Raw genomic sequence first — 25330 nt, forward strand, 5'->3', positions numbered from 1 at the left:
CAAAGAGTAAAGACATCAGCCTCACAGAACCAAATTCGTTAAGATTAGATACGAATTAGTTACTAAGATTATTACTAATTAAGTTAACTTGCCTTAACTAATTTAACAAGTTAGTAGATTTTTTTCCAATGGCTACTTTCGGCTGTGAAACTTGGACTCTGAAAAAGACAGAGAGGAGAAGGGTGGGCGCAGGAGTGAAATGCTCCTAGTTTGGACTGGATCGCCCGATCCGGTAGTGATGGCAGCGGGTGGTTTGGAGAACTGGTAGCAAAAATCCCTGCGGATCCCTGTGGTTTTGTTAGAAACTGGATCTAGCCCAATAACTCAAAGACATAGCCCAATTCTTTTCAGTAGTTTTATTGTTGATCTGTTGGTACTGGAGGTCACTGACCTTGTACCTTTCTCTTTCAGGTATACATCTGGAATCGATTGTGGAACATGTGGTTGGACCTTTTGTACCCAGGAGGAGGGGCCAAGAGGTAAGGAGTGGTTACAGGGATTATGGGATATGTGGTTAGTTAACCCTTGAAGGACCGGGTGGTCAGGGAGATGTAGTAGTTAGGCATTTATCATGACAAAACCCCCTCTAAATGCCTAACTGGGTACCTGGGGCAATGTTTGCATACATACAGGAAATACACAAGTACAGACATGAATTACAAGCAAACACGCATTTTTGACATTAGGTAAGCATGTTGTTTATGTGGTAGGGGTTTAGTGAGAATATCTGCTGTTTGCTCCTCTGTGTCACAGTGTACTGCTCTAATGAAGCCTATCTCTGAAAACTGCCTGACGTGTTTGTATTTAATGTCAATGTGCCTAGAACGCTGACCTATGGCATCGGCCCTAGAGATCTCTATTGCTGCTTTGTTGTCTTCGTGGATAACTATTGGATATGAGGGTTCAGCCCAGATGTCGCAGAGCAGGTCATCGAACCATACTAAATTGTTTGCGGCCTTTGACAGGCAAACAAATTCTGCTTCCGTAGTTGATGTGGCCACCAGTTTTTGCTTCCCAGTGTACCAATGGATGGGGCAATTGTTGAGTAGTAGCACGTAGCCAGAGGTGCTTTTTCTGCAACCTATGTCCCCAGCCCAGTCAGCGTCAGCATAGCAGGTTAGCTTTGGTTTCTCGGATGTTTCTGGTTCTAGGCAGAGTAGGGCATCCGCACTGAATTTTAAGTATCTGAGTAGTCTTTTGATGGCGTTCCAGTGTGTTAACGTGGGCTTGCTTACATGCCTGGACAGTAGATTGACGGCTAAGGCGATGTCGGGCCTGGTCCAGTTGGATATGTACAGCAGTGACCCTATCGTTGATCTATACAATTTGTTGTCTGTGAAAGGTTCAGATTCCTCATACATGGTCTTCAGGAACTCAGGTTGCATGGGGGTCTCGCTGGGTTTTGCTTCGGACATGTTGCATTTGAACAGCAGCTCGATGATCTTTTCTCTCTGGGAGAGGTGGAAGCCCTTGTTGGTTTTTATCACTTGGACCCCTAGGTATCTGTCAATCTTTCCAAGTGACTTTAGGGAGAAGTGGCTACCCAGGTCAGTGGCGAACTTGTCACATCTGTCCTTGTGTTTGCTGATGTACAAGATGTCGTCCACGTAAACGAGCACACCCTCGAATGTGTTGTTTTCTCTCCTCGTAAAGAAACATTTGTTGGCTGAGGTGGCCTCGAAGCCCATGGATCTGAGGGCCTTGGCCAGGCAGTCATACCACCTTTTGCCTGACTGCTTGAGCCCGTACAGGCTTCTGTTCAGCAGCCAGGTTTGGTCCCCGCCTTTGTTGTACCCAGGCGGCGCTTTGACGTATATTTCTTTATCCAGCTCGGCGTGTAAGTACGCTGTTTGTACGTCGAACTGGAAGACCTCCAAGCCCAGGATGGTGGCCACCACCAGGGCGCTTTTGACGCTTTCCGCCCTGACGGTTGGCGAGTAGGTGTCCGTATAGTCTTCGGGGTATCTTTGGGCGAAGCCCTGCGCGACTAATCTTGCCTTGTATAGGACCTTGTTGTCCTCTAATGTCTTAACCCTGAACACCCATTTGGTTCCTATTGGTTTTTTTTCCTCTGGAACTTGGGCAGGTGAGTATACCTGGAGGTTCCTTAGGCTTTCCATCTCCTTCTCCATGGCAGACATCCATTTTTCTTTTTCTTCCTGGGGGAGCCCGAGGATGTCCTCATATGAGCTGGGCGTGAAATGGGTGTTGTGGATGGTCATAACGTAGTCCTCTAACTTCTTTGGTAGCTTGTTTCTGGTTTCTCTGATTGGCCTGCTGGGGGTTGGCTCGGTTTCCTGCATGTTGTCTGCCTCATTGTCTGTCAGGTCGTCTATCTTCAGTGAAGGGTGCCCTTCTTTCCAACCTTTGACGCTTGCCTTGTGATGGTTGGCTTTGTGCCCTGTGACCTCTCTGACCTCCCTTTCCCCTTGGTCATGCTCGAACGTGACCCTATTGGTTGGGATGTCATTGGAGTGTACCCTCGACCAGTTTGCGTTTTCGTGGAAACTGGCTGATCTGGAAACTACAAAACGGTTATTGTTGTCGACAAATCTGTAGCCCTTTGTGCCCGGTTCGTAACCCACGAACCTTAACCTTTTTGATAATTTCTCCCCCTTTCTTCTTAGCTGCCTGGGAATGTGGACATCAGCTGGGGCGCCGAATATGTGTAAGTGAGCAATGTTGGGCTTTCTGTTGTATAGCATCTCGTATGGCGTCTTATTGATAGAGCTTGACCACAGTCTATTCAGGGTGTAATTGGCGTAGTGTAATGCCTCTGACCAGAAATGCTGCCCCATCCCTGCATCCTCCAGGGCGCATCTCATCATGGTTTGCAACACCCCGTTCTTTCTCTCTGAGACTCCATTTTGGAAGGGGGAGAAAGGTGAAGAGGTGTAATGCGCTATGCCCTGCTCCCTCAGCCACCTTGTGAATTCTTTGGCCATGAACTCTGAGCCCCTATCAGTCATTATCTGCCTTATTCTCATGTTGTGTTGCATATCTACTCTCCTGTGGAATTCTTTAAACCTTTGGAATACTTCATTTTTGTGTCTGAGGGAGTAGACATACCCGTATCTGGTGTAGTCATCCACAATCGTGAGGAAGAACCGCTTCCTATGTCCTACAGAGGGTTTCATTGGCCCTACCAAGTCCATATGCACCAGTTGAAAGGGGTATTCCGTGGTTCGTTTGGATCCCCTGGGGATGGCCTTAACCTTGATCTTAGAACGCTTGCAAACTGAACACTCCAAGTAGTTTTCGCAGTTCTTTACTTTGAGACCCTCGGTACATTCCGTCATTTTCTTTACAATGGGGAAGCTTATGTGTCCCAGTCTCCTGTGGAGGAGGTGGGCGCAGTTATCATGTAATGGCTTGCCGATAGATACAGACTTGTTTGTCTTCTCATGGCTACTTCCTGCCTCCTGCTGCACCCCCTCTGTTTCTGGATACTTATCTATCCTGTGGTTTGTGCTGGTATCAATGCCTTCTTCCTCCCTTGCGTTGGGTGTGAAGTAGGGAAATCCCTCGTGTATGGTTACCTTTCCTATCTCTTTCCCTTGCTTGATCAAGTGTGCCTTTCCATCTTTAAATTTTATTTCTATATTTGTGTCTCGTGTTAGCCTTGTGATGGCTAGCACATTGTGGGGAATCTCTGGTATGTACAGTACTTCTTTTAAGTCCCCTACCTGTGTGATGTGTACGTTTCCTTTCCCCACTACTCTGACCTTGCTTTGGTTTGCCACCTTTATTTCTGAGTCTATTTTTGTGAGTGAGTCTAGCAGCTCTGGATTACAGGTAGTGTGACTTGTGGCCCCTGAATCTAGAAGCCATGAGTTTCTCTCTATCTTATGTTTGTCATTTGGGTCATCATGCCTGATCCCGTACATGGAGCCAGAGCTACTCTCCCTGGAGTGGTCTCTGCGCTCGTGGTGTTTCCTGGGGTTGGGTGACCATCCTCGCCCCCTTTCCTTTGGGTACCTGCGTTCAGGTGACCTTCCCCCTCTACTGTCGTGCTGTCCCCTGTCCCTATGGTTCCTGGGGCAATCCTTCTTTAAGTGGTTCCTCGATCCACAAGAATAACATTCTGAGGTATCCCTGGCCCTATCCTGGAAATCCACCCTCTTTGTGGGTCTAGGGTCCCCTTTGGCTAGTTGGCGTTCCCTCCTCAGGGTGTCCTCTGCAACGAGCTGACTGGTCAGTGAGCCTAGTGTGAGGTATTGCAAGCTGAGGCTATTTAGTTGGGTCATGAAGATGTCCCAGCTGCTATCAAGAGAGTTTATGATTATGCTTATCATGCTCTCTTCAGTGATGATTTCCCCCCTCTGCATGAGTTCTGTCCTTGCAGCATTCATCTTTAAGATGTGCTCACTCATGGGGACCCCTGCCTTATGCTTGGTGGAGTGGAACTCCCTAGATAGTCTAGTGGTGGTGGCTCTGCTTTGGCTATAAAACAGGTTACATAGTTTTTGCATAATATCATAAACAGTTAGATTGTCCTCAATAGATGGATACATAGCAGATGGAATGGAGGTTAACATGATGCAAAATGCCCTGTGATGAATGCAGTCAATTTCCAGTGACCAGGGCTTTTGGGGAGGTCTGTTAGCTAGGAACAGTGCATTCTCTCTCATGAGAGCAACTCTTAATTGTTGGCTCCATTCTATAATATTACCCCCATCTAACTGCAGTTTTGGCAAATTGGCATAATTTGCCCCAGAAATGTTAGTAAGGTTACTTACTGGGGGGAGCTGTCCATGGTCCAAGTTGTGATTAAACTCACAATAAGGCTTTGGGATGTCTGTGGCCATTCTGTACTTGCTTGGATCTATGTAACTTGCTTCTCTTATTACAGGCAGGTACTGGGCATGCGCGAAGCTCATTCCGCGCTGGAGTCCATCGGGTGAGGTTCCTGTTGCTGGAGCTCCCAGGCCTAGGCCTAGGCCTGTTGGTGGGAGGCTGGACCCGCCCCCGGTGGGTCCGAAGATCCCCCCTGAGGCTGGACACCACTGCTGGATGGCCGGATCCCCGGCGAAGAAGGGGAGAAGGTGAGGGGGCGACGCGGTCGCAAGTCGAGGACTTTCGCGGGTCGGCGGCGCGGCAGCAGCGGAGGTCGTAGGTTGAGGATTCCCTGCACCCAGCGGCTCGGCGGCAATGGCGGCGGCGGCGGCTGATCCTCCCTCGTGGTCGCTGGTCCCTGGTCGCGTGGACTGGCCTGATGGGTGTCGTGGCATTGGTGAGTAGCCGGTTCTTCTCTTCTGCCTCGGGCCTCGCGTTGCCGGTGTAGCGGGTGGTGAGTTCGAGTTCTGCGGTTGATTTTTCCTGCAGGTGGGCGGTCTTTTGTGCCGGTTGTTGGTGCGCGCGGAGTTTTTTGTATGCTGTGACTCGGTTGCCTGGTCTCTGTTGGTTGTCCTGGCCTTCTTGTGCCCTCCAGGATTTTTCTTTGATTTGTTGAGTGCTGCAGGAGGCTCGAAAGCGGAGCCTAGGGCAGCGGTGATGGTCTCGATTGCCTTTTGCAATTCGAGATCGGTAGGCGTTTTTCTTTTTGTTATTGCGATCTCTTCGTGGTCGCTTTCAGAGCTGGGTTCTTCGTAGTCGCTTTCTGAGCCCCCCTCGTCTGTTTCGGGATTCGGGCATTTTCGCGCCAAGGGATTCAAATCCTGGCTTCCCATTGGCTGGTGCTCGTCCCAAGATGGCCGCCGGGAAGGGGGCACGGAAATGGGTTCTGCCGGCTCAGGGTCATCGGGTTGGGGTGGCTTACCTTTTTTGCTGGCTTTTCTTTCTCGGTGGTCTTTGGGGCCTCAATCGCTGCTTCTTGTTGCTCGAAGAGGCTTTGAAGGTCCGCGATGAGGTTTTCTTTGTCGCTGTTTCCCTCCATCAGTTTCAGGATGGAGAGTTTGAATTTTTTCATTTTCTGTGCTGTTTCTTCTTCCGGGGCGGTGATTTCCTTGGGTGGCCCCTCTTCATCTGATTGTGAGTCCAGGCTGGAGTCCTGTTCGCTTCCAGCTTCTGTCTCCTCCATGGCTGTGGCTTTGGTTGGAAGCTTCTCAGCCATCTTCTTGGTAAGAGCTCTGGTCTGTGCTCTGTTTGCTTCTTCAGGGTAGGTGTTGGGTTCAATCATTGTCTGGAGTTATGGGCAACCGACCTCTGCTACCAATTTGTTAGAAACTGGATCTAGCCCAATAACTCAAAGACATAGCCCAATTCTTTTCAGTAGTTTTATTGTTGATCTGTTGGTACTGGAGGTCACTGACCTTGTACCTTTCTCTTTCAGGTATACATCTGGAATCGATTGTGGAACATGTGGTTGGACCTTTTGTATCCAGGAGGAGGGGCCAAGAGGTAAGGAGTGGTTACAGGGATTATGGGATATGTGGTTAGTTAACCCTTGAAGGACCGGGTGGTCAGGGAGATGTAGTAGTTAGGCATTTATCATGACAGGTTTGCCATTGCCTGCTTCCTGGGGTGAAAGAAATTGACTGTCTCAAGATCATCCAGCCAAATTTCATACCTAAAATGGGACTTGAACTCACTGTCTCTTGGTGATTGGCCCAAAGTCCAGGAATTGCCAATAGTGGGAATTGTCTAAGGATGATGGCCAGTGGGTTTCAAATTTTTTTAATACTGGTTCTTGGTGGGTGTGGCATGGTTTGGTGGGCATGGTATGGTGGGTGTAGCAGGGGAAGGATACTGTAAAATCTTCATTCCTTCCCCACTCCAGGGGAAGGATACTGTAAAATCTCCATTCCCACCCCACTCCACAGGAAAGTTACTACAAAATCCCCATTTCCTTCCGAACAGCTGGGACTTGGGAGGCAGAGAATAGATGGGGGCGGGGCCAGTCAGAGGTGGTATTTACCGGTTCTCCGAACGACTCAAAATTTCCACTACCGGTTCTCCAGAACTGGTTAGAACCTGCTGAAACCCACCTCTGATGATGGCCTTTTGGCTATAATGTCTATACCTAACCTTTCTTGTATTCATGATGTACTTTTGAAGAGATCAGAATGATGTTAATCAAATGAAGAATAACGTTGATTCATTCAGTGAATTCTAGTGTGGGTATTGTCAAACAGAGCAGATTGGAACAGGTCGTTTAGGGAATTTCAAACACTTTACAGACAGCTTATGCAGTAATGTAATAATATTTTTGTCAACCCTGAAGTGGGTTCCAGCCTCAGAGTTCTTATTTCGGGGACTATATTACCTGGAACCTTGACAATTTTCTTCAGCTGTTAACCCCAGTGTTTTCCACCATGCCTTCTAAGCGCCCACCAAATTCCATGTTCTGTAGAAATTTTAGGACGATATGTACCAGAGTTCAAATATATATCATGCATAGCCATTTCTCTGTGTGGTTTCTGTTTTGGTTTTTTTTTTGGTCTCTTTTACTGGAAGAAGGAAGGAAGAAGAAGCAAAAAGGAGAAGGAAGGAGAAGGAAGAAGGAGGAGAAAGAGAAAGAAAGAAAAAAGAAAGAGAAGGAAGGAAGGAAGAAAAGAAAAAGAGAAAAAGGAGAAAGAGAAAGAGAGAGAAAGGAAGGAAGGAAGAAAGAAAGAAAAAGAAAGAAAGAAAGAAAGAATGAATGAAAGAAAGAAAGAAAGAAAATTTTGTTATAGACCAATTGTCAAGCTTCGTTGTTATCTCCAAATAAATGAATTTCCAAACGCCCGATCTTTGAGGAAATTTTTCTCTTTATTGAGCATAACGAACTGTCCCTGACTCAATGCGTAGTTAGCACTGAACTTTGGCCCCCCAAAACCTCTCTTTCCGGTTCCCAATTCTCTGCGTCTCATTGGCCATCTTCCAAGTCACTTTTCTCATCCCATCTCCGTCAGTTCACAAGAATGTCCCCCCCCCATCCCATCTCTGTGGGGACAGTTCTTCAGGGGAATTAAGTAGGTGAAAGTTCAAGCCTCTCCTCTCCGTCCTTATGGCAGCTTGGAAGCTGACACCAATATCCTTGGAACTTGATATGGTGGTTCCTGAGCATCAGGTTCATTGACAAGACTTTGGAAAAAAGTTCTACACTCAACTCAACATGTCTTGACTGGATCTAGTCTCATAAAGGTCCCCAACACTTCACAGCATTCTAGAAAGGTTTCTTTGCATACCTGAAAGAAGCCACTAAAACACTTGAACATCAACGTGAAAACAGAATTCCTCTTTAATGTATGTCGATTCTGATGTTTCCATCTCCCACCCTTCCCATGGTTTAATGGACTTTTCGCCTTAATGCTTCTCATCCTTGAAGCTCAGTGGCTGTTGATTGTTGGCATAACTGATATCTCTGTCTTAAGAAACACTGGTTGTTTTTTTAAAACACTCTGGTAATTCTGATCAATGGAACACAAGCCACGAAGGCAGAGTCAAGGGAAATTCCATCTAGTATGATGGATGGACCTGTAATTCTGACCTAACAAGAAGCAACTGCTTGTAGAGAGGAGAAATGTGGAATAAGCCTTTACTGTAAACCGGACCTCCCGTAAAGTAAGTGTAGAAATGACTCCAGGAACCCAAAAAGAGATTCAGAACTTTACTGCGACGGTTCCACAATCATCGTTGTGAACTGGCAGGATTTTACTGGGGTTCCAAATAACTGCACCTCACTTTTATAAGAGCCATGGTGGCGCAGTGGTTACAGTGCAGTACTGCAGACTACTTCTGCTGACTGCCAGCTGACTGCAATTTAGCAGTTCGAATCTCACCAGGCTCAAGGATGGCTCAGCCTTCCATCCTTCCGAGGTCGGTAAAATGAGAACCCAGATTGTTGAGGGCAATAGGCTGACTCTGTAAACTGCTTAGAGAGGGCTGTAAAGCACAGGGAAGCAGTATATAACCCTGTGTTTCTGAAAATAAGACCTAACCCAAAAATAAGCCCTAGCATGGTTTTTTTATGTGTGTGTATGTGCCTAATATAAGCCCTACCCCTCAAATAAGCCCTACTTAAGAGCCAGCGCAGCCGGCTGCCCACCCATTCCATCTGGTTGCCCATGGTGCTGCCGCCATGAGGTGAGGGGGTGGTGGTGAAGCTGCCACACGTGCCCTGCACTGGCTTTCCTCAGGGCCCAGCTGATCGTCTAGAAGGAAAAAACCTGTTTAAACTCTTGCCGCGGGGCTTCAAAGGGCTGCCCTACAGCTGATCAGTGTTAAAAGGCAGTGTGGTGGTAGACCGGGGCCTCCAAAAACGAATGAGTAGACGAGGGCCTCCAAAAACAAATGAGTAGACCGGTACAGCTCTGCAAGCAGTTAAAAGCCTGGTAGACCAATACCTCTGCTAAATCCTAAAGAATTATCACATGACCATCAAGCCACACCCACAAAATAAGCCACACCCACAGAACCGGTAGTAAAAAAATTTAGAACCCACCCCTGGTGTCAGGGCGTGGGTGGCCTACTTGTGGAGGCCCTGAGATAAGCCAGTGTGGGGCGCAAGGGGCAGCTCCACCACCCCCTGCCTCATGGCGGTGGCAAACAAAAGTGGGTGTCCTGTAAAAGGGAAAAAATAAGACACCCCCAAAAATAAGCCCTAGTGCTTATTCTGGCACCCAAACGAAAATAAGACCTGGTCTTATTTTCAGGGAAACATGGGTAGGTCTAAATGCTACTGCTAAGTGCTATAACTACCCCTAGGTCTCCCTGTTGTTTCTTCGCCTTTTGTTTTCTTAAAAAATCTTTTTAAAAACCCATAATTTTTAAGATGGATAAGCCGCAAAATACCTTTAATGGGTAATGCTTGGAACCTTTTAGTTCCCAAAACTTTCACTGCACTGCACTGGCTCCCGGTGGTCTTCCGGGTGCGCTTCAAGGTGTTGGTTATCACCTTCAAAGCGCTTCATGGCATAGGGCCTAGCTATCTTCGAGACCGCCTGCTGCTACCGACGACCTCCCATCAACCCGTGCGCTCCCAGAGAGAGGGCCTCCTCGGGGTGCCATCAGCCAAACAGTGTAGGCTGGTGACCCCCAGGGGGAGGGCCTTCTCTGTGGGGGCACCTACCCTCTGGAACCAGCTGCCCCCAGAGATAAGGAGAATCCAAGACCTCGGTGCCTTCCGTCGTGCCCTTAAAACCCATTTTTTCAAGCAAGCCGGGCTGGCTAAAGAAGAAATTTTTAAATGTTTTAATTGGTAGTGAGTTTTAATTGGGCCAAATTTATATATGTTTTAATTGTTTTTTTTTTAATATTTGTACTGCATGTTTTTTAATTCTGGCTGTACACCGCCCTGAGTCCTCAGGGTGAAGGGCGGTATAGAAATTCAACAAATAAATAAATAAATAAATAAAGACATCAAAATTTTGCCTGTGATGAAGTAATAGGAAAGGGGTGGGGGAAAATGAACAATTACTTTCAGCTCGCATCCATCTAGCATCAGTTCTGTTTTCTGGCTTGCTATCAGAAGGTCATAGCTCCCAGGAGGAAACGAAGCAACAGGGTACTTCTTTACCTTAAGGTGAGAAATATTTCTTTTTATGTGATTTTTATTAAAGTTTTTTTTAAAAAAAAAGGAAAATAAAAAGTAAGAGGAGCAAATATAAAGGAAGCAAAAGGAAGAATTCAAAGGGAAAGTGCGAGAAAGGAGGGAAAGTACAGGAAAATGGAAAAGAAAGACCGACAACACAAAAAAAGTTGTTCTTGGTCTTCTTTATAGCTGTTATAATGATAAATTTGCCTTTTACTTTATGGTAAATTTATGGTACATGGCTTTTTATGATTTATCCTATAAACATAAAACGTAAGTTCATTTTCCCCCCTATTTTATGCAAAAAGCCAATAAGGGGTTTTCCAGTCCGCATTCAATGTAGAAGTTGTTTCTTCTCTAATCAAAGACGTTAATGTAGCCATCTCAGCAAGTGCCATCATTTTCACCCAATCTTTCCATCTTTGTATGGACAATAATCTCGAGGCAGTTAACATGCACAACAACAAAATTCCATGATTGAGGTAACAGAATAAAAGAGTTGGAAGGGACTTTGGAGGTCTTCTAATCCAACTTCCTTCTCATGCAGGAAACCCTACACCACTTCAGACAAATGCTTGTTCAATCTCTTCTTAAAAACCTCCAGTGTTGGAGCACCTACAACTTCTGGAGGAAAGTCGTTCCACTGATTAATTGTTTTCAGTGTCAGGAAATTTCTTCTTGGTTCTAGATTGCTTCTCTCCTTGCTTAGTTTCCACCCATTCCTTCTTGTCCTGCCTTCAGTCCTGCCTGAAGAAGCTTCTCGGTTGAGAATGTCTTCAAAGACATTCAACAAAATCCAGTTAGCCTTATGGAAAAAGCACCTTTGGGATAGTTTCATGTAACTGAATAAAGGGAAAAGGTTTGGAGAGGCATGTTGTGTTGAAGGCAACAGAGATGTCTATAAAGGCAGAAGAAGAAGGAAGAGGAAGAAGAGCCACAACCAAACTAACACTCAAATAACAGAAATTTAAGTTTATTTTATTTTATTGAATTTATATACCACCCTACTCCCGAAGGACTCAGGGCGGTGAACAGCCGTAGAATAAAACATTTAAATACAAAATTTAAAATAAAATAAAAAATGAATTAAATAATTTGGCTGAACGAATTTAAAACCCCAATAATTTAAAAACAAATTTAAAATTTCCATTTAAAAAGGGGAAAGGCTTAGGTCAGGCCAGCTTGGTGAAGCAAGAAAGTCTTGAGCGCGCGACGGAAGGTACGCAGATCCGGGATCCTCCGTATCTCCGGGGGGAGCTCGTTCCAGATAGTAGGTGCCCCCACAGAGAAGGCTCTCCCCCTGGGGGCCGCCGGACGACATTGCTTGGCCGACAGCACCCGGAGGAGCCCCTCTCTATGGGAGCGTACTGGTCGGTGGGAGGCTATTGGTGGTAGCAGGCGGTCTGGTAGATAACCAGGTCCTAAGCCTGGTTAGATTGGTTAGATTGGTTCTTTCCTTTATGAGTTTCCATCCATTGCTTCTTGTCCTGCCTAAAGGTTCTTGGAGAATAGCTTGATTGCCTCTTCTTTGTGGAAGCCCCTCATATATAGAAACACTGCTATCATGTCACCCTTAGTCCTTCTTTTCACTACACTGGACATACCCAATTCCTGCAAACTTTCTTTATATATTTTAGACTTCAGTCCCTTTCTGGGGTGAAGGACAGTTAAACGTTTTCCTTTAGAAGTGGGGTCTTAGAAGATAACTTGGAGTGCCGTAGCACTAGAGGAAAAAAGAGAGGCCATCAGCTTAAATGACTAAATGCAAATGGATTTCACACAGCACTTTTCAGGAAAGTAGAGAAACCACAGCTCAGTTGCGGTTCCCTACTAACAAGAGGACAATTCTGGACTTTTTGCACATAACACTGTGAACTGGTTATATCAGTTGTATCCACAGGCTATTCTACACAAGCTGGCATCCCTGATCTAAAGGTAAAGGTAAAGGTTCCCCTCGCACATATATGCTAGTCGTTCCCGACTCTAGGGGGCGGTGCTCAACTCCGTTTCAAAGCTGAAGAGCCAGTGCTGCCCAAAGACGTCTCCATGGTCATGTGGCCGGCATGACTAAATGCCAAAGGCGCATGGAACACTGTTACCTTCTCACCAAAGGTGATCCCTATTTCTCTACTTGCATTTTTTTACCTGCTTTCGAACTGCTAGGTTGGCAGAAGCTGGGACAAGTAACGGGAGCTCACCCCGTTATGTGGCACTAGGGATTTGAACTGCTGAACTGCTGACTTTTCGATCGACAAGCTCAGCTTCTTAGCTATTGAGCCACCGCGTCCCTTATCCCTGATCTAGAAATGCCTTGAAAGCCAAACATTCCACGAGCTAGGAAATATAACCAGTGTTCTGATGGCCCAGGATGCATTTACCAGATTTGTATGGACCCTGGTGGGATGAAGAATAGTTTCCAAGTATGACAAGATTTGGAGAGATAGAATGAGTAATGTTGGTTTGGCTACACTTGTTCTTTCTCATGCCTTTAATTTTTTTAATTGGATTAGATTGGGTCTTAATTTGATTGGTCTTTTCTTTGGTCTTTCTTATTCCTCTTTTGTGCTCTGCATGACTAAAACATTAAACAAAATTAAATCTCAGATATAGCAATAGCACTTAGATTTAAACTGTATATTGCTCCATATTTACGAGACCACCTTCTGCCACTGGTAGCCTCCCACCGACCAGTACACTCCCACAGAGAGAGGCTCCTCAGGGTGCCGTTGGCCAAACAATGCCGACTGGTGGCCCCCAGGGGGAGAGCCTTCTCTGTGGGGGGACCTACCCACTGGAACGAGCTGCCCCCAGAGATACGGCGGATCCCGGATCTGCGCACTTTCCGCCGTGCCCTAAAGACGTTTCTGTTTCATCAAGTCGGGCTGACCTGACCTAACTTTTTAAAATTGTTTTAATTTTAAATTGTTAAATTATGGGTTTTAATATAGGGATGTTTTAACTGTGGGCCAAATTAATTTAATTGGATTTTAATATTGTTTTAAATTTTGTATTTTTTGTATTTTATCTGCTGGCAATTCACCGCCCCGAGTCCTTCGGGAGAAGGGCGGTATACAAATATAATAAACAAACAAACAAATATAGTGTTTTGCAGGGTGGTTTACAATGTCAGTATATTTTCTCCCCAACAATCTGATCCTCGTTTTACCAAACTCTGAATTAACCTTCATATAAGTTCTCCAAGTTCCAAAATGTTTATTACGTTCCCTGGATGTGTCTTCTTCACCTTCTCCTTTTTTCTCTTCGCATCTCTTAGAGAAAGAAACTTAGGAAGGATCTATTCCTGATGGGTCAAACAGTTAAAAGTGACCCCTGGAAATTTATACATTCAGACTTGCAACGATTCTGTCAGGTAGCTTTACGATCAAATAGAATTTGTTTGTCAGGTTCCATTTCCTGTCCATTTTACCTGGAGGGCTGATAGGGGATGCTTGTATTTGTTCAGCCTCACGTGATTTTTGGCTTTGTGCTTTTTCTTAGCAGTCAGGAGGGTTTCCCCTCTTCCCCATTTTTGTTTGATGCTTTTCAAAGCAAGTGGTGTTGCAACAAGATAACCAAGTGGTTTCTGGCATTGAAAAGATTTCTCAACTTCCTTCCTGTTCAGCTCTTTCCTGTATGAAGGGAAATGTAGGAGGCGGAAATTCATTATTTCCTGTTTTGGCTAAGATCCCCCCACCCCACCCATGTATCCTGCCTTGACTTCATCCTACATCATTTCGTTCTATGACCTGCTTTACCTTGGCAAGGTTGCCCTGGTTGACTTTGGATTTAAAGACACTGACTGAAGAAGAGATGTCTTGATGTTGAGAGTCTGAGGAAATCTCTTTGACTAATGGCCGTCACGTTTCCACAAGCAGGAAATGGGAAGGAAGAAGGAAGAAGAAGATGAGGAGGAGGAGGAGGGAGGGAGGGAGGAAGAGGGGGGGGATTGGACTCAAAGGCCTTTGAGGTCTTCTACTCCTATCCCCTGCTCAAGCAGGAGACCCTACACCATGAAAAGTATAGAAATGTCTCCTGCTTGTAGCACATATCTGGTGAAAACCGACTCTGAAATCTCTCACGGTTTTCACCTAATTAAAAGTAAACGTTTTTCTACTTTCTCAAAATGGTCAGTCACATGGTCCAATCATGGTGCAGGCTGGCATCTGGGCAGCATTGCTCTGCCTTCCTCCAACCAAGTGTTAGAATGTCCTTGGTTCCCAAGAGAAAATATTTTGTTTTGGCTACAGATTCCCCTCTATCTCAACTCCCCCCTCCCTATGTGGTACCTCGCTCAATAGTAGTAACTGTGAGAGGGATCTTGGAGTCCTAGTGGACAACCATTTAGATATGAGCCAGCCGTGTGCAGCAGCTGCCAGAAAAGCCAACACAGTTCTGGGCTGCATAAATAGAGGTATAGAATCAAGATCATGTGAAGTGTTAATACCATTTTATAAGGCCTTGGTAAGGCCGCACTTGGAATATTGCATTCAGTTTTGGTCACCACGATGTAAAAAAAGATGTTGAGGCTTTAGAAAGAGTGCAGAGAAGAGCAACAAAGATGATTAGGGGACTGGAGGCTAAAACATATGCAGAACGGTTGCAGGAACTGGGTATGTCTAGTTTAATGAAAAGAAGGTCTACGGGTGACATGATAGCAGTCTTCCAATATCTCAGGGGCTGCCACAAAGAGGGAGTCAAGCTATTCTCCAAAGCACCTGAGGGAAGGACAAGAAGCAATGGGTGGAAACTAACCAAGGAGAGAAGCAACTTAGAACTAAGGAGAAATTTCCTGACAGTGAGAACAATTAATCAGTGGAACAACTTGCCTGCAGAAGTTGTGAATGCTCCAACACTGGAAATTTTCAAGAAGATGTTAGATAACCATTTGCCAGGTCAGCTTCAGGGTTGACACACATCAGCTCACCCATTTCTGTGTTTTTGCTTTTAGGAAAAGGAGCAACGTTCATCGGTCTCTATCAGAAGAAGAAATGAGCAACGCCGCTCTGGAAGATTCACTCTCCAATAACGCTACTATTATAGAGTATGAGTATTACGATGATGACGCTCCAATCTATAAACTGGAAAAAGCCATGCACATCATCTCCATGGTGATCTACAGCCTTGCGTTTGTGCTGGGGGTGCTTGGCAACGGGCTGGTCATCTTCATCACCGGCTTCCGAATGAAGAAGACGGTCAACACGGTCTGGTTTCTCAACTTGGCCATTGCGGACTTCGCCTTCACTTTCTTCCTTCCCCTGAGCGTCGCTTATTTAGCCCTGAGATTCCACTGGCCCTTTGGAGGGTTCTTGTGCAAGTTGAACAGCACCGTGGCCTTCCTCAACCTCTATGCCAGCGTTTATCTCCTCATGGTCATCAGCATTGACCGTTTCTTTTCTGTCTGGTATCCAGTCTGGGCTCAGAATCACCGAACACCTCGGTTGGCTTCTTTTGTGGCTTTGGGTGTGTGGATCCTGGCCTTGGTGTTGTGTTCTCCAGTTATGTATTTCAGGCAAACAGCACCACTTGAAGAAAGCGAGGATCATATTAACTGCTACACCAATTATGGTAACCCGGAGATGCAAAAAATCAGACATCATGCAACAATCATCAGCCGGTTCGTCTTTGCCTTCGTCATTCCCTTCACTGTCATTCTTTTCTGCTACGGGGCGATCGTCTTGAAACTGAGACGCAATCAGTTGTCTCAATCTAACAAACCCTTTCAGGTCATCACCGCAGTGATTGTTGCCTTTTTTGTCTGCTGGTTACCTTATCACATTTTTAGTTTCCTTGAGTTAAAAGGACATTCAGAGGTGCTGAGGATCGGTGTTCCCCTGGTAACAAGCTTGGCTTTCATCAACAGTTGCCTCAACCCCATTTTGTACGTCTTCGTGGGCCAGGATTTCAAAAAGAGACTGAGACAGTCCCTCTTTTCTGTATTTGAGAATGCCTTTACTGAAGAGAACAGCCAGACTGTATCAACTAATAAGACTAAATCTTCAATGGAGACCATGTCCCACATGCTCTGAATCCTGCTGAGATCTCGGTTCTCAAAACCCCTCCCCATGCTAGGTTGACAAACAAATCCCTTCTGAATCTGCCTTGCATTGCTCAATTGCCCCATCAGCTGAAGAGGTTCCTTGCTTTGAGGTTTGAAGAACCCATCACAAAACCAACTGGCCGGATGTATCTTTGCAATAGTGACAAATATCTGTAGCTCAGGTGTAGGATGAGGGTGAAAGTTCATTCTCCAAGCTTGTGGGTTGGTTTCCGAACATTTCATTACCAGGCTAGGAAACATCTCCAGTGGAGTTTAGGGAATGATACCTTTGCATGTAGCTAATAAAGATGTTCTGTTAATACATTTCTGTAATCCTCATCTGGTTCCCAATGAAAATAGGTACCGTATTTTTCAGAGTATAAGACGCACGTTCCCCTCCCCACTAAAAAAGGGTGAAAATTTGGGTGCGTCTTATACACCGAATGTAGCCAAAAACGTGAAGCACAGAGGAGGCAATGGTCTATGGCAATCCGTGCATCCTGGAACAGTTGATTGGGGGTATTCCGGGAGACCGATCCACCCACCAATCAGCTACTCATGCTGAATCAGTTTGCAATAATGTGCTGAAGCTGACCTGGCTGTTTGCTATTTGCTGCAAGGACTGTCAGAATTTGCAGCAGCAAGCAAAACACAAGCAGAAGAGAGGAGTTTCAGTTTTAGTTTCAGAGATAAGCACAGCATGCAGCTTTAGAGCAATCGACCTAAGCCACACCCAGGCTCCTTGCTGTCTCCTTCCTTGTTGCTCACACAGCAAATATTGTTTCCATTTCCAAACAGTTTCACACATTGACAGGACGCTAGCCAGATGAATACTGATGGATGCTGGTAGATAGAGGCAGAACATTTTTTTTTCTTATTTTCCTCCCCCAAAACTAAGGTGTGTCTTATACTCCAGAGCGTCTTATACTCCAAAAAATACAGTATATGCATTTTCATGAAAACCCACAGATCACAGTGGATTTCAGTTAAAACCCTTTGCAATCTGATCATCAACGTAAATACAATTACTACGTTGTAAAATAACTTAAGAAGCATGAAATGAATGGCTTGCTTGCTCTCCCACATCCATGTATTTCTCATGTTCAAAAATATCCTTTCATCTAATTGTAGAGTTGGAAGCCTTATCAGCATATGTCCCTATCCCTCTTCATACATTCCCAGATTCTGCTTGAGAGACTTCTAGGACTTATTTTCTACCAATAATGACTTTTGCGCACTTTTGCTATAGATAATTGCTTTCATTGCTGTAACTTTGAACAATTGCTAAACAAATGATTGTATGTTAAGGGCTACTTGTAATGCTGCTCCAAAGGAGTTTTGGATAAACATGTTCTTTATAGAATAATAATAAAAAAAATAAAGCACTTCTGCCTCAGCTGTTTATCAATAGCACCCCAAATGTGAGGTGGTACCTCACAATTCTTCAAGACGACGGATCAGTTAAGTACAAAAGTAAGGAGGACTTCTGATGTGGGAGATGTCCACAGACTCCTAAGTATCATGCTTTCTCCTGATCTTACCCTGTTTTGGCTCAATAGAAGGTTTGTTGCATGTGAGGATGGATTTTGGGTGGCAAATTGAGGTGGGCTTGTTGTTTGGGAGGGACTGTACTTGGGTCAGATACTCTTCAGATACTCTACTTAGTATCTGAACAGGTAATGGAGGACATGGACACTTGGAAACTGTCCATGTATACACACACGCACACCAGTAGTGGGTTTCAAATCCCGGTGCTACTGGTTTGCTATCAGTAGCATGCGGACGTGTGGGCTCGCTTTGCAAGTGGCACTTCTGTGCATGCACAGAAGCTTTTGTGCATGCACAGAGCATTTTTGATGATATCTGGGCAGGTGGGCGGAGCCTCCTGCCACCACCACTACTGGTTTGCTCAAACTAGGGTGAACTGGGAGCAACCCACCACTGACACACACACACAAACACACATACTGTACAGTATCAGTGGTGGAATTTAAATTTTTTTACTGCCGGTTCTGTGGGCGTGGCTTGGTGGGCATGGTGTGGCTTGGTGGGTGTGGTAGAGAAAGGATACTGCAAAATCTCCATTCCTACCCCACTCCAGGGGAAGGATATTGTAAAATCTCCATTCCCACTCCACTCTGGGGCCAGCCAGGGGTGGTATTTGCCGGTTCTCTGAACTACTCAAAATTTCCGCTGCCGGTTCTCCAGAATCATAGAAAGTAGAACTCCGAGGCAGGTGTATTCTTCAAGGAACAATTTATTGGACACATCATATTAGTACAACTGGTGAAAACTGACTCTGAAAGTTCTCGCAGTTTTAAAAAGTGAACGTTTCCCCTTTCCCCAAGTTGCTGGTCACGCTGTCCAATCAAGGTGCTGGCTGTTTGTTTACTTCACCCCTCCTCTGATCAGCCATTTGTGAGAATGTCCTTGGTTCCCACAGGAAAACTTTTTGTTTTGACTACAAACCCCCAACTATCTGGTTCCCCCCCTCCCTGTCCCTTCTTCTTGCTTACGGTGACCCTGAAGCCTCCAAGATGGCCTCCGCCAGGTTCATTTCAGGGTTGACATTGTATGTGTGTATACACCCCCCCCCCCACACACACAGAGGCCTACATGTATATGGAATTACTTTTTCCGGCATCAGAAAAACTGGCTTTCCCATCTCTATATTTTTTCAACAAATCTTTATTTTCAAGAACATATGCTAGTGATAATATAGAATCAATGATGTCCGTCTTTTCAGATTTCCATTTGGTCCAGTTGTACACCATGTTCACTTTAGTTAGTAATAGCTAAATGTTTTCTGACCCAGCTCTCAAACATGACAAACCCTCCAAATATTCCCTTTATTAGGAGCACCAACAGCCCTGGCAAAAAGTCCCCCCCCTCTCTCTCCCTCTCTCTCTCTCCCTCCCTCCCCCTCCCTCCCTCCCTCTCTTATTCATCTCTGCCCTCTGCCTTTTATCCCCAGAGCTAGGGTGGGCTTCGCTATCAGTGGTGGCTCTTCTGTCCCAAGGATCGGCCCATAGATTTCCACTGCTCTCCTCTCCTCTGCTTTCTGCGCATCCGCGTGTCAGGCACTGGGCCCAGCTGTTCCTCCTCTTCCTCATCAGCCACCTCCAGACCTGGGGGCTGTTGACTCTCCATCTGAAAAGCTCAAGGTTGACTCAGCCTTTTATCCTTCCGAGATCGGAAAAACGAGGACCCAGATTGTTGGGGGCAATAGGCTGACTCTGTAAACTGAAGTGGTATATAAGTCTAAGTGTTATTGCTACTGCTATTAAACGCAAGATGGAAAGGTCCTTTGAAATATGGAAACAAAATTATTTTGCCGTCAGAGCACCCTGTCTCTTGAAAGTCCATGAAACTCACAGCTGCACATAACATAAATTTAGCTAATTGCAAATTACTTTGATGAAAACAAGCAAACACATAGAATTATATTACATAAAATTTATCAGGGGGGAAAAAGTAACCGACCTTTAAATAGTCTTAAACTTCCTAATAGACTAGAAGTCAGACCAACCCTAAATAAGGAGGCAGGAAAGCAATTATAAAAGGTAATCATTATCCTATTTTTACAATTCTTTTTCATAGCTGGTGAATAAGATTATCAACAGAAATTAGAATACACATGATACGTATTATACAATACATGTTACAAAAATAGCGATATGAATAATAGAAAAACCAACTCTATCCCAATGAATTCATCTCCTAGAATTTAATGCTTTAATCGCCGAAGAGGTTGTAGAAAAAATGGTTTTAAAAGTTTAAAAAAAAAAATTGGCCACGCCCACCCAGTCACATTACCCCCCCCACCAAGCCACGCCCACAGAACCGGTAGTAACAAATTTTAGATTTCACCACTGGACTACAGCTATAGGCCTGTTCTCAGTAGAAGAAGAATAACTCACACTATACTGGATTCCCCTATTCCTGAAGTGGAACCAGAATTCCTATTACTTGAAAAAGAGGACGTGGTCCAGTTTTCACTAAAAGCACTTTTGAAGGCTGAGAGGAAGGAACGCCAGCTAATTTTTCTACAATCTGGACCCACGAAAGCATATAGGAATGGATTGAGGCAGCTGTTGAGGCACACCAGACCATTAGCCAATGGCAGGCCAATATCAATGACAACTCTCATTTCAAAGCGCTCATCAACCAAGTTCTCTAGAATGGAGAAGAAGTGGTGAGGGAACCAACAGCAGAAGAACGCTACCACTACCACCACGATGATCTTGAAGGATCTACCAAACTGACCAAAGAGCTTCCTTCTGAGCTTAAAGACAATGATGAAGTAGCAAGCCAAGATGATGTTGAAGGGGATGAAGAACCCAATTACAAACTCAGTCACCACCATAGAAAGATGGGACTTGTGGCTACTGGCTTCTTCCAAGCCAAAACTATAGGAGCACTTTATAGAGTCGTCCGTATCATATTCCATGTCCCGGAAGTAGAAATAGGGCGTACTGAGTCCCAAGGCCATCATCCAGATAAGGACAGCTATTATGGAAGCCAGCCGAAGGGTACGATGGTTCAAGGACCAAACGGGACACCCTACAGAAACACAACGGTCAACACTGATGGCTGTCAAGAAGAAGACGCTGGCAAACATGTTTAGGAAAGACACCATAGTGTCCAGTTTGCAGAGTAGCCGCCCAAGAATCCATTCATCGAGGGCAAAATAGAGCAACTCTGGGAACAGAGAAAGGTCATAGATGAAATCAGCCAGAGCCAAGTTGAGATACCACATGGTGGTTACGGTCTTCTTCATTTGGAAACCAGTGAGGAAGATGACAAGGCCATTGCCGATGGTCCCGAAGAGTAAAGTGGTGCTGTAAATCACCATGGAAACCACATGCATTATGCTTGAGGTTTCAATATCACCATACAAAACCTCAGAATCATTCCCGCTGAAATTATAGGTGTCAGTCTCAAAGTAATCATTATATGGAGCAGAAATGAAGGGATCCATCCTTCTGAGGTTCGGTCTTTATTCTTCTTCTGACCCTAAAAGATAAAAAAAAAAAGATATTTCTTTTGTGTGAGAAGTGAGCAAAGAGGAAGAAGAAAATGGCAGTGGAGTTCTGATGGCAATCTTTCAGAGTTCCATGGCCGAAACCTAATTTCATATTTCAAAAAGAAATTTTTGGGAATCTATGTATTTATTTATTGAATTTCTATAGTCAAGCCTCTTAACGAGTGACTCATAGGCAGTATTCATCCTAAAAACATAAAACAATAAAGTAATTAATACAATACAGAATCAAAATATACGGTTGCCAAGTAAAACTATTGCCATAGATGTTAATATAGGCAAGAAACGGGGCCCTTAACACATTCAGGGCCCAGAACAGAGCATATTTAATTTCTTGGATACTTCTGACATGTAAGTCATTCATGCACAGACTAATATTTAGCGTAGAACTCAGTGACTATGAATTTAAAGCATTTAGACCTGAGGTTCTGTATCCAGACCCAGGAACTTCCTTCTGGTGAGTCCAAACAATAGATCTTTTTTCCAATGTTCCTGATGTTCAAGATATTGGTTCCAAATTTGAACCTTGGTAAAGCTTTGAGAAGGGGAAGGCATCTTTCCAGGGCAATCAGAAAAAAATATATATTCAAGAATGAAATGAATATTCTCAAGTTTTTCAAAAGAGCCAACTCATCAGTCTTTCGCTGCCCAAATAGAAAGATCCTGGGGCACCTTAAAACTGATCGTATTTATTATCTCATAAGGTTTTGTGGAACACAGCAATCACTGTGATCCAAGAAAACTGCAAATAGAGTTATCCTGGGACCATCAGTTCTGTCTGATAAAAGTGGCACAGATAAGCTCAGAACTTCAACAGCTCTCATTAGGACTTTGCCTGCATGATTTATTGCTATTATACAGCACCATTGGTGTCTACCCAGGATCTGTAAATCTGCATTTCTTCACTACATCAGAATCAGAATAGAGCTGGATAGGACCTTGGAGGTCTTTTAGCAGCCTTCACTGCTCAAGCAGGAGATCCTATACTATTTCAGACAAGTGACTGTCCAGTCTCTTCTTAAAAGCCTCCAGTGATGAAACATCCACAACTTCTGGAGGCAAGCTATTCCATGGGTTAATTGTCCTCACTGTTAAGAAGTTTCTCCTCAATTCCAAGTTGCTTCTCTCCTTGATTATAGTGTCCATCCAATGTTTCTTGTCTTGTCTTCTGGTGCTTTGGAAAATAAATTGACCCCCTCCCCACTTCTCTGTGGCAGCCTCTCAAACACTGGAATCTGCTATCACGTCCCCTCTAGTCCTTCTTTTCTCTTGACTAGCCAAACTCAAATCCTGCAACCATTCTTCATATGTTTTAGTCTCCAGGGTTTTGTCCTATTTGTATCACCACTTAGCCTGGTCCTTCAATCTCGTACAAAACTCCTAACTATTCTCTATTTCTATTTCCTAATACAACGCTTAAATTCCAGGGCGGAGTACAATAACTTCTACATTCCAATTTGATGCCAGCTGGTTTAGATGTTTTGGTGCTACACATTCAAAAACTTTGGGGAGAGGCAGATGTAGCTGGGGTGGGGGGTGTCGGTTGGTTCACAGTATGAAACACAGTATGAAGTCATGGCTTCATGAATAACAGAACGTTGCATAGATGACAATTTCGCAGATCTTCTCTCTCTCTGTTTTTTAAATCAAGTTTTATTGGTCCCTCCCCCCCCCACATTCACCCACAGAGTATTGGCCATAACTTATCTTATACAATTTATCAAATTCAAATACATTTTACTCAATTACAATTTTTGCCACAATTTCCTTTTTTTCCCTTTTTTTAAAATCACACCTCAATATTTCTTTGCTTACTTATATAAACAACATCTTCATTCGCCCTCAAATTCTAATTTTTGCTGCTTATTCATATTTATTCTCTTTGATTCTTTAACAATTCATTCTTTATCTTCTCCATTTCTGCAAACACGGGATCTTTAATAGATGGAAGAACTACAGCCCCCAAAGAACAGCATTAAGCTCAGACAGCGTGCAATCAGAATAACAGAGTTGGAAGGGACCTTAGAGGTCTTCTAGTCCAACCCCCTGCTTAGGCAGGAAACCTTACACCACTTCAGACAAGTGGCTATCCAGTCTCTTCTTAAAAGCCTCCAGTGATGGAGCACCCACAAATTCTGAAGGTTGATTGTTCTCACTTTAAAAAAAAAAATCTCCTTGGTTCTAAGTTGCTTCTCTCCTTGATTAGTTTCCATCCATCATGTCTTGTCTTGCCTTCAGGTGCTTTGGAAAACAGGTTGACCCCCCCCCTCTTCTTTATGGCAGCCCCTCAAATATTGGAACACAGCTGTCATGTCACCCCTAGTCCTTCTTTTCTCTAGACTAGCCAATACCCAATTCCTGCAACCGTTCTTCATTTCTTTTAGCCTCCAGACCTCTAATCACCTTTGTGGCTCTTTTCTGCACTCTTTCCAGAGTCTCAACACCTTTTTTTTTAAATAATACAGTGATCAAAACTGTATATGTGGATTACATCACTTGCTGAGTCATAAACCATGGTTCAGTAACAACTTTAACGCCATTCCCATAAAGTACAAGGGTTCCAGCTGAACTAATTGCTTCAGGCATGGTGCGTGAATCAGTTTTTACATTTTTAAAAAATCATGATTGAGATTACTCACCCTGTTTTCAGGTTCTAAGAAGCTTGGCAACCCCTGGCTTACAGTGCATAGCATGAGACTTGCGAAAAGTTTCCATCTAGTTACTGCCAGTCTTGGTTATCAATCTTATCGGTCTTGTCTGCCACAGAGAGGCTTGCTTGGCCCTATCAAATAACGGCTCTGAAGAACACAGTCCTTCTCGGTCTGGTGAGAACTGGATTTTCTGTTATTCTGCCAGCTGCCAAAAAAGCCAACACAGTTCTAGGCTGCATAAACAGAGGAATGGAAACAGGGGTGGTAATCACTTACTTTCCTTATCAGTTCGCAAATGTGAGTGTACGCGCCCCGTCCATGCATACTCTCGGCCTTCTGTGCATGCGCTTTGGTGGCACGCATGCCTTCCACGCATGTACCCAGCCTCAAAAACGTGCCTAAATAGGATGGCATAGAGCCGCTCAGGTGGGGGGGGCCCACCTGCGATTTCTGCTACCGGTTTGGGTGAACTGGTCCGAACCGGCTGAATACCATCTCTGGATAGAATCAAGATCACGTGAAGTGTTAATACCACTTTATAATGCCTTGGTAAGGCCACACTTGGAATACGGCATCCAGCTTTGGTTGCCACGATGTAAAAAAGATGTTGAGACTCTAGAAAGAGTGCAGAGAAGAGCAACCAAGATGATTAGGGGTAAAGGTAAAGGTTCCCCTCACACATGTGTGCTAGTCGTTCCCGACTCTAGGGAGTAGTGCTCATCTCCGTTTCAAAACCGAAAAGCCAGCGCTGTCCGAAGACCTCTCTGTGGTCATGTGGCCAGCATGACTCAACCCCAAAGGCGCACAGAACGCTGTTCCGTTCCCACCAAAGGTGTCCCTATTTTTTCTACTTGCATTTTTTACGTGCTTTCGAACTGCTAGGTTGGCAGAAGCTGGGACAAGTAATGGGAGCTCACCCCGTTACGCGGCACTAGGGATTCGAACCACTGAACTGCCGACCTTTCAATCAACAAGTTCACGTCTTAGCCACTGAGCCATCACGTCCCTCTATGACTAGGGGACTGGAGGCTAAAACAAACGAACGGTTGCAGGAACTGGGTATGTCTAGAAGGACATGAAAAGAAGGACTAGGGGAGACATGATAGCAGTGTTCCAATATCTCAGGGGCTGCCACAAAGAAGAGG

The 25330-nt window shown here is 44.8% G+C and overlaps 2 protein-coding genes and 1 long non-coding RNA gene across 3 annotated transcripts; 2 read left to right on the top strand and 1 right to left on the bottom strand.

Moving 5' to 3' along the window:
• Positions 1-361: 361 nt before the first annotated feature.
• Positions 362-7666, top strand: LOC132712454 (uncharacterized). Its single transcript, XR_015729517.1, has 4 exons — positions 362-479; positions 4853-5233; positions 6272-6339; positions 7399-7666. It is a non-coding gene; the product is annotated as an uncharacterized LOC132712454 (long non-coding RNA).
• Positions 7667-10364: 2698 nt separating this feature from the next.
• On the top strand, positions 10365-17875 carry LOC117675874 (chemerin-like receptor 1). The gene is made up of 2 exons (XM_034434923.3): positions 10365-10444; positions 15402-17875. The coding sequence occupies exon 2, from the start codon at positions 15442-15444 to the stop codon at positions 16477-16479; it is 1038 nt and encodes a 345-aa protein (XP_034290814.2). The 5' UTR covers positions 10365-10444; positions 15402-15441; the 3' UTR covers positions 16480-17875.
• Positions 17876-19438: 1563 nt separating this feature from the next.
• On the bottom strand, positions 19439-21501 carry LOC117675890 (chemerin-like receptor 1). Its single transcript, XM_034434951.2, has one exon. It carries the CDS (start codon positions 21469-21471, stop codon positions 20407-20409), a length of 1065 nt encoding a protein of 354 aa, XP_034290842.1. The 5' UTR covers positions 21472-21501; the 3' UTR covers positions 19439-20406.
• Positions 21502-25330: the final 3829 nt, after the last annotated feature.

The sequence above is a fragment of the Pantherophis guttatus genome, chromosome 10, assembly GCF_059756535.1.
Source record: "Pantherophis guttatus breed Tessera chromosome 10, ASM5975653v1, whole genome shotgun sequence".
Taxonomy (NCBI): Eukaryota; Metazoa; Chordata; class Lepidosauria; order Squamata; family Colubridae; genus Pantherophis; species Pantherophis guttatus.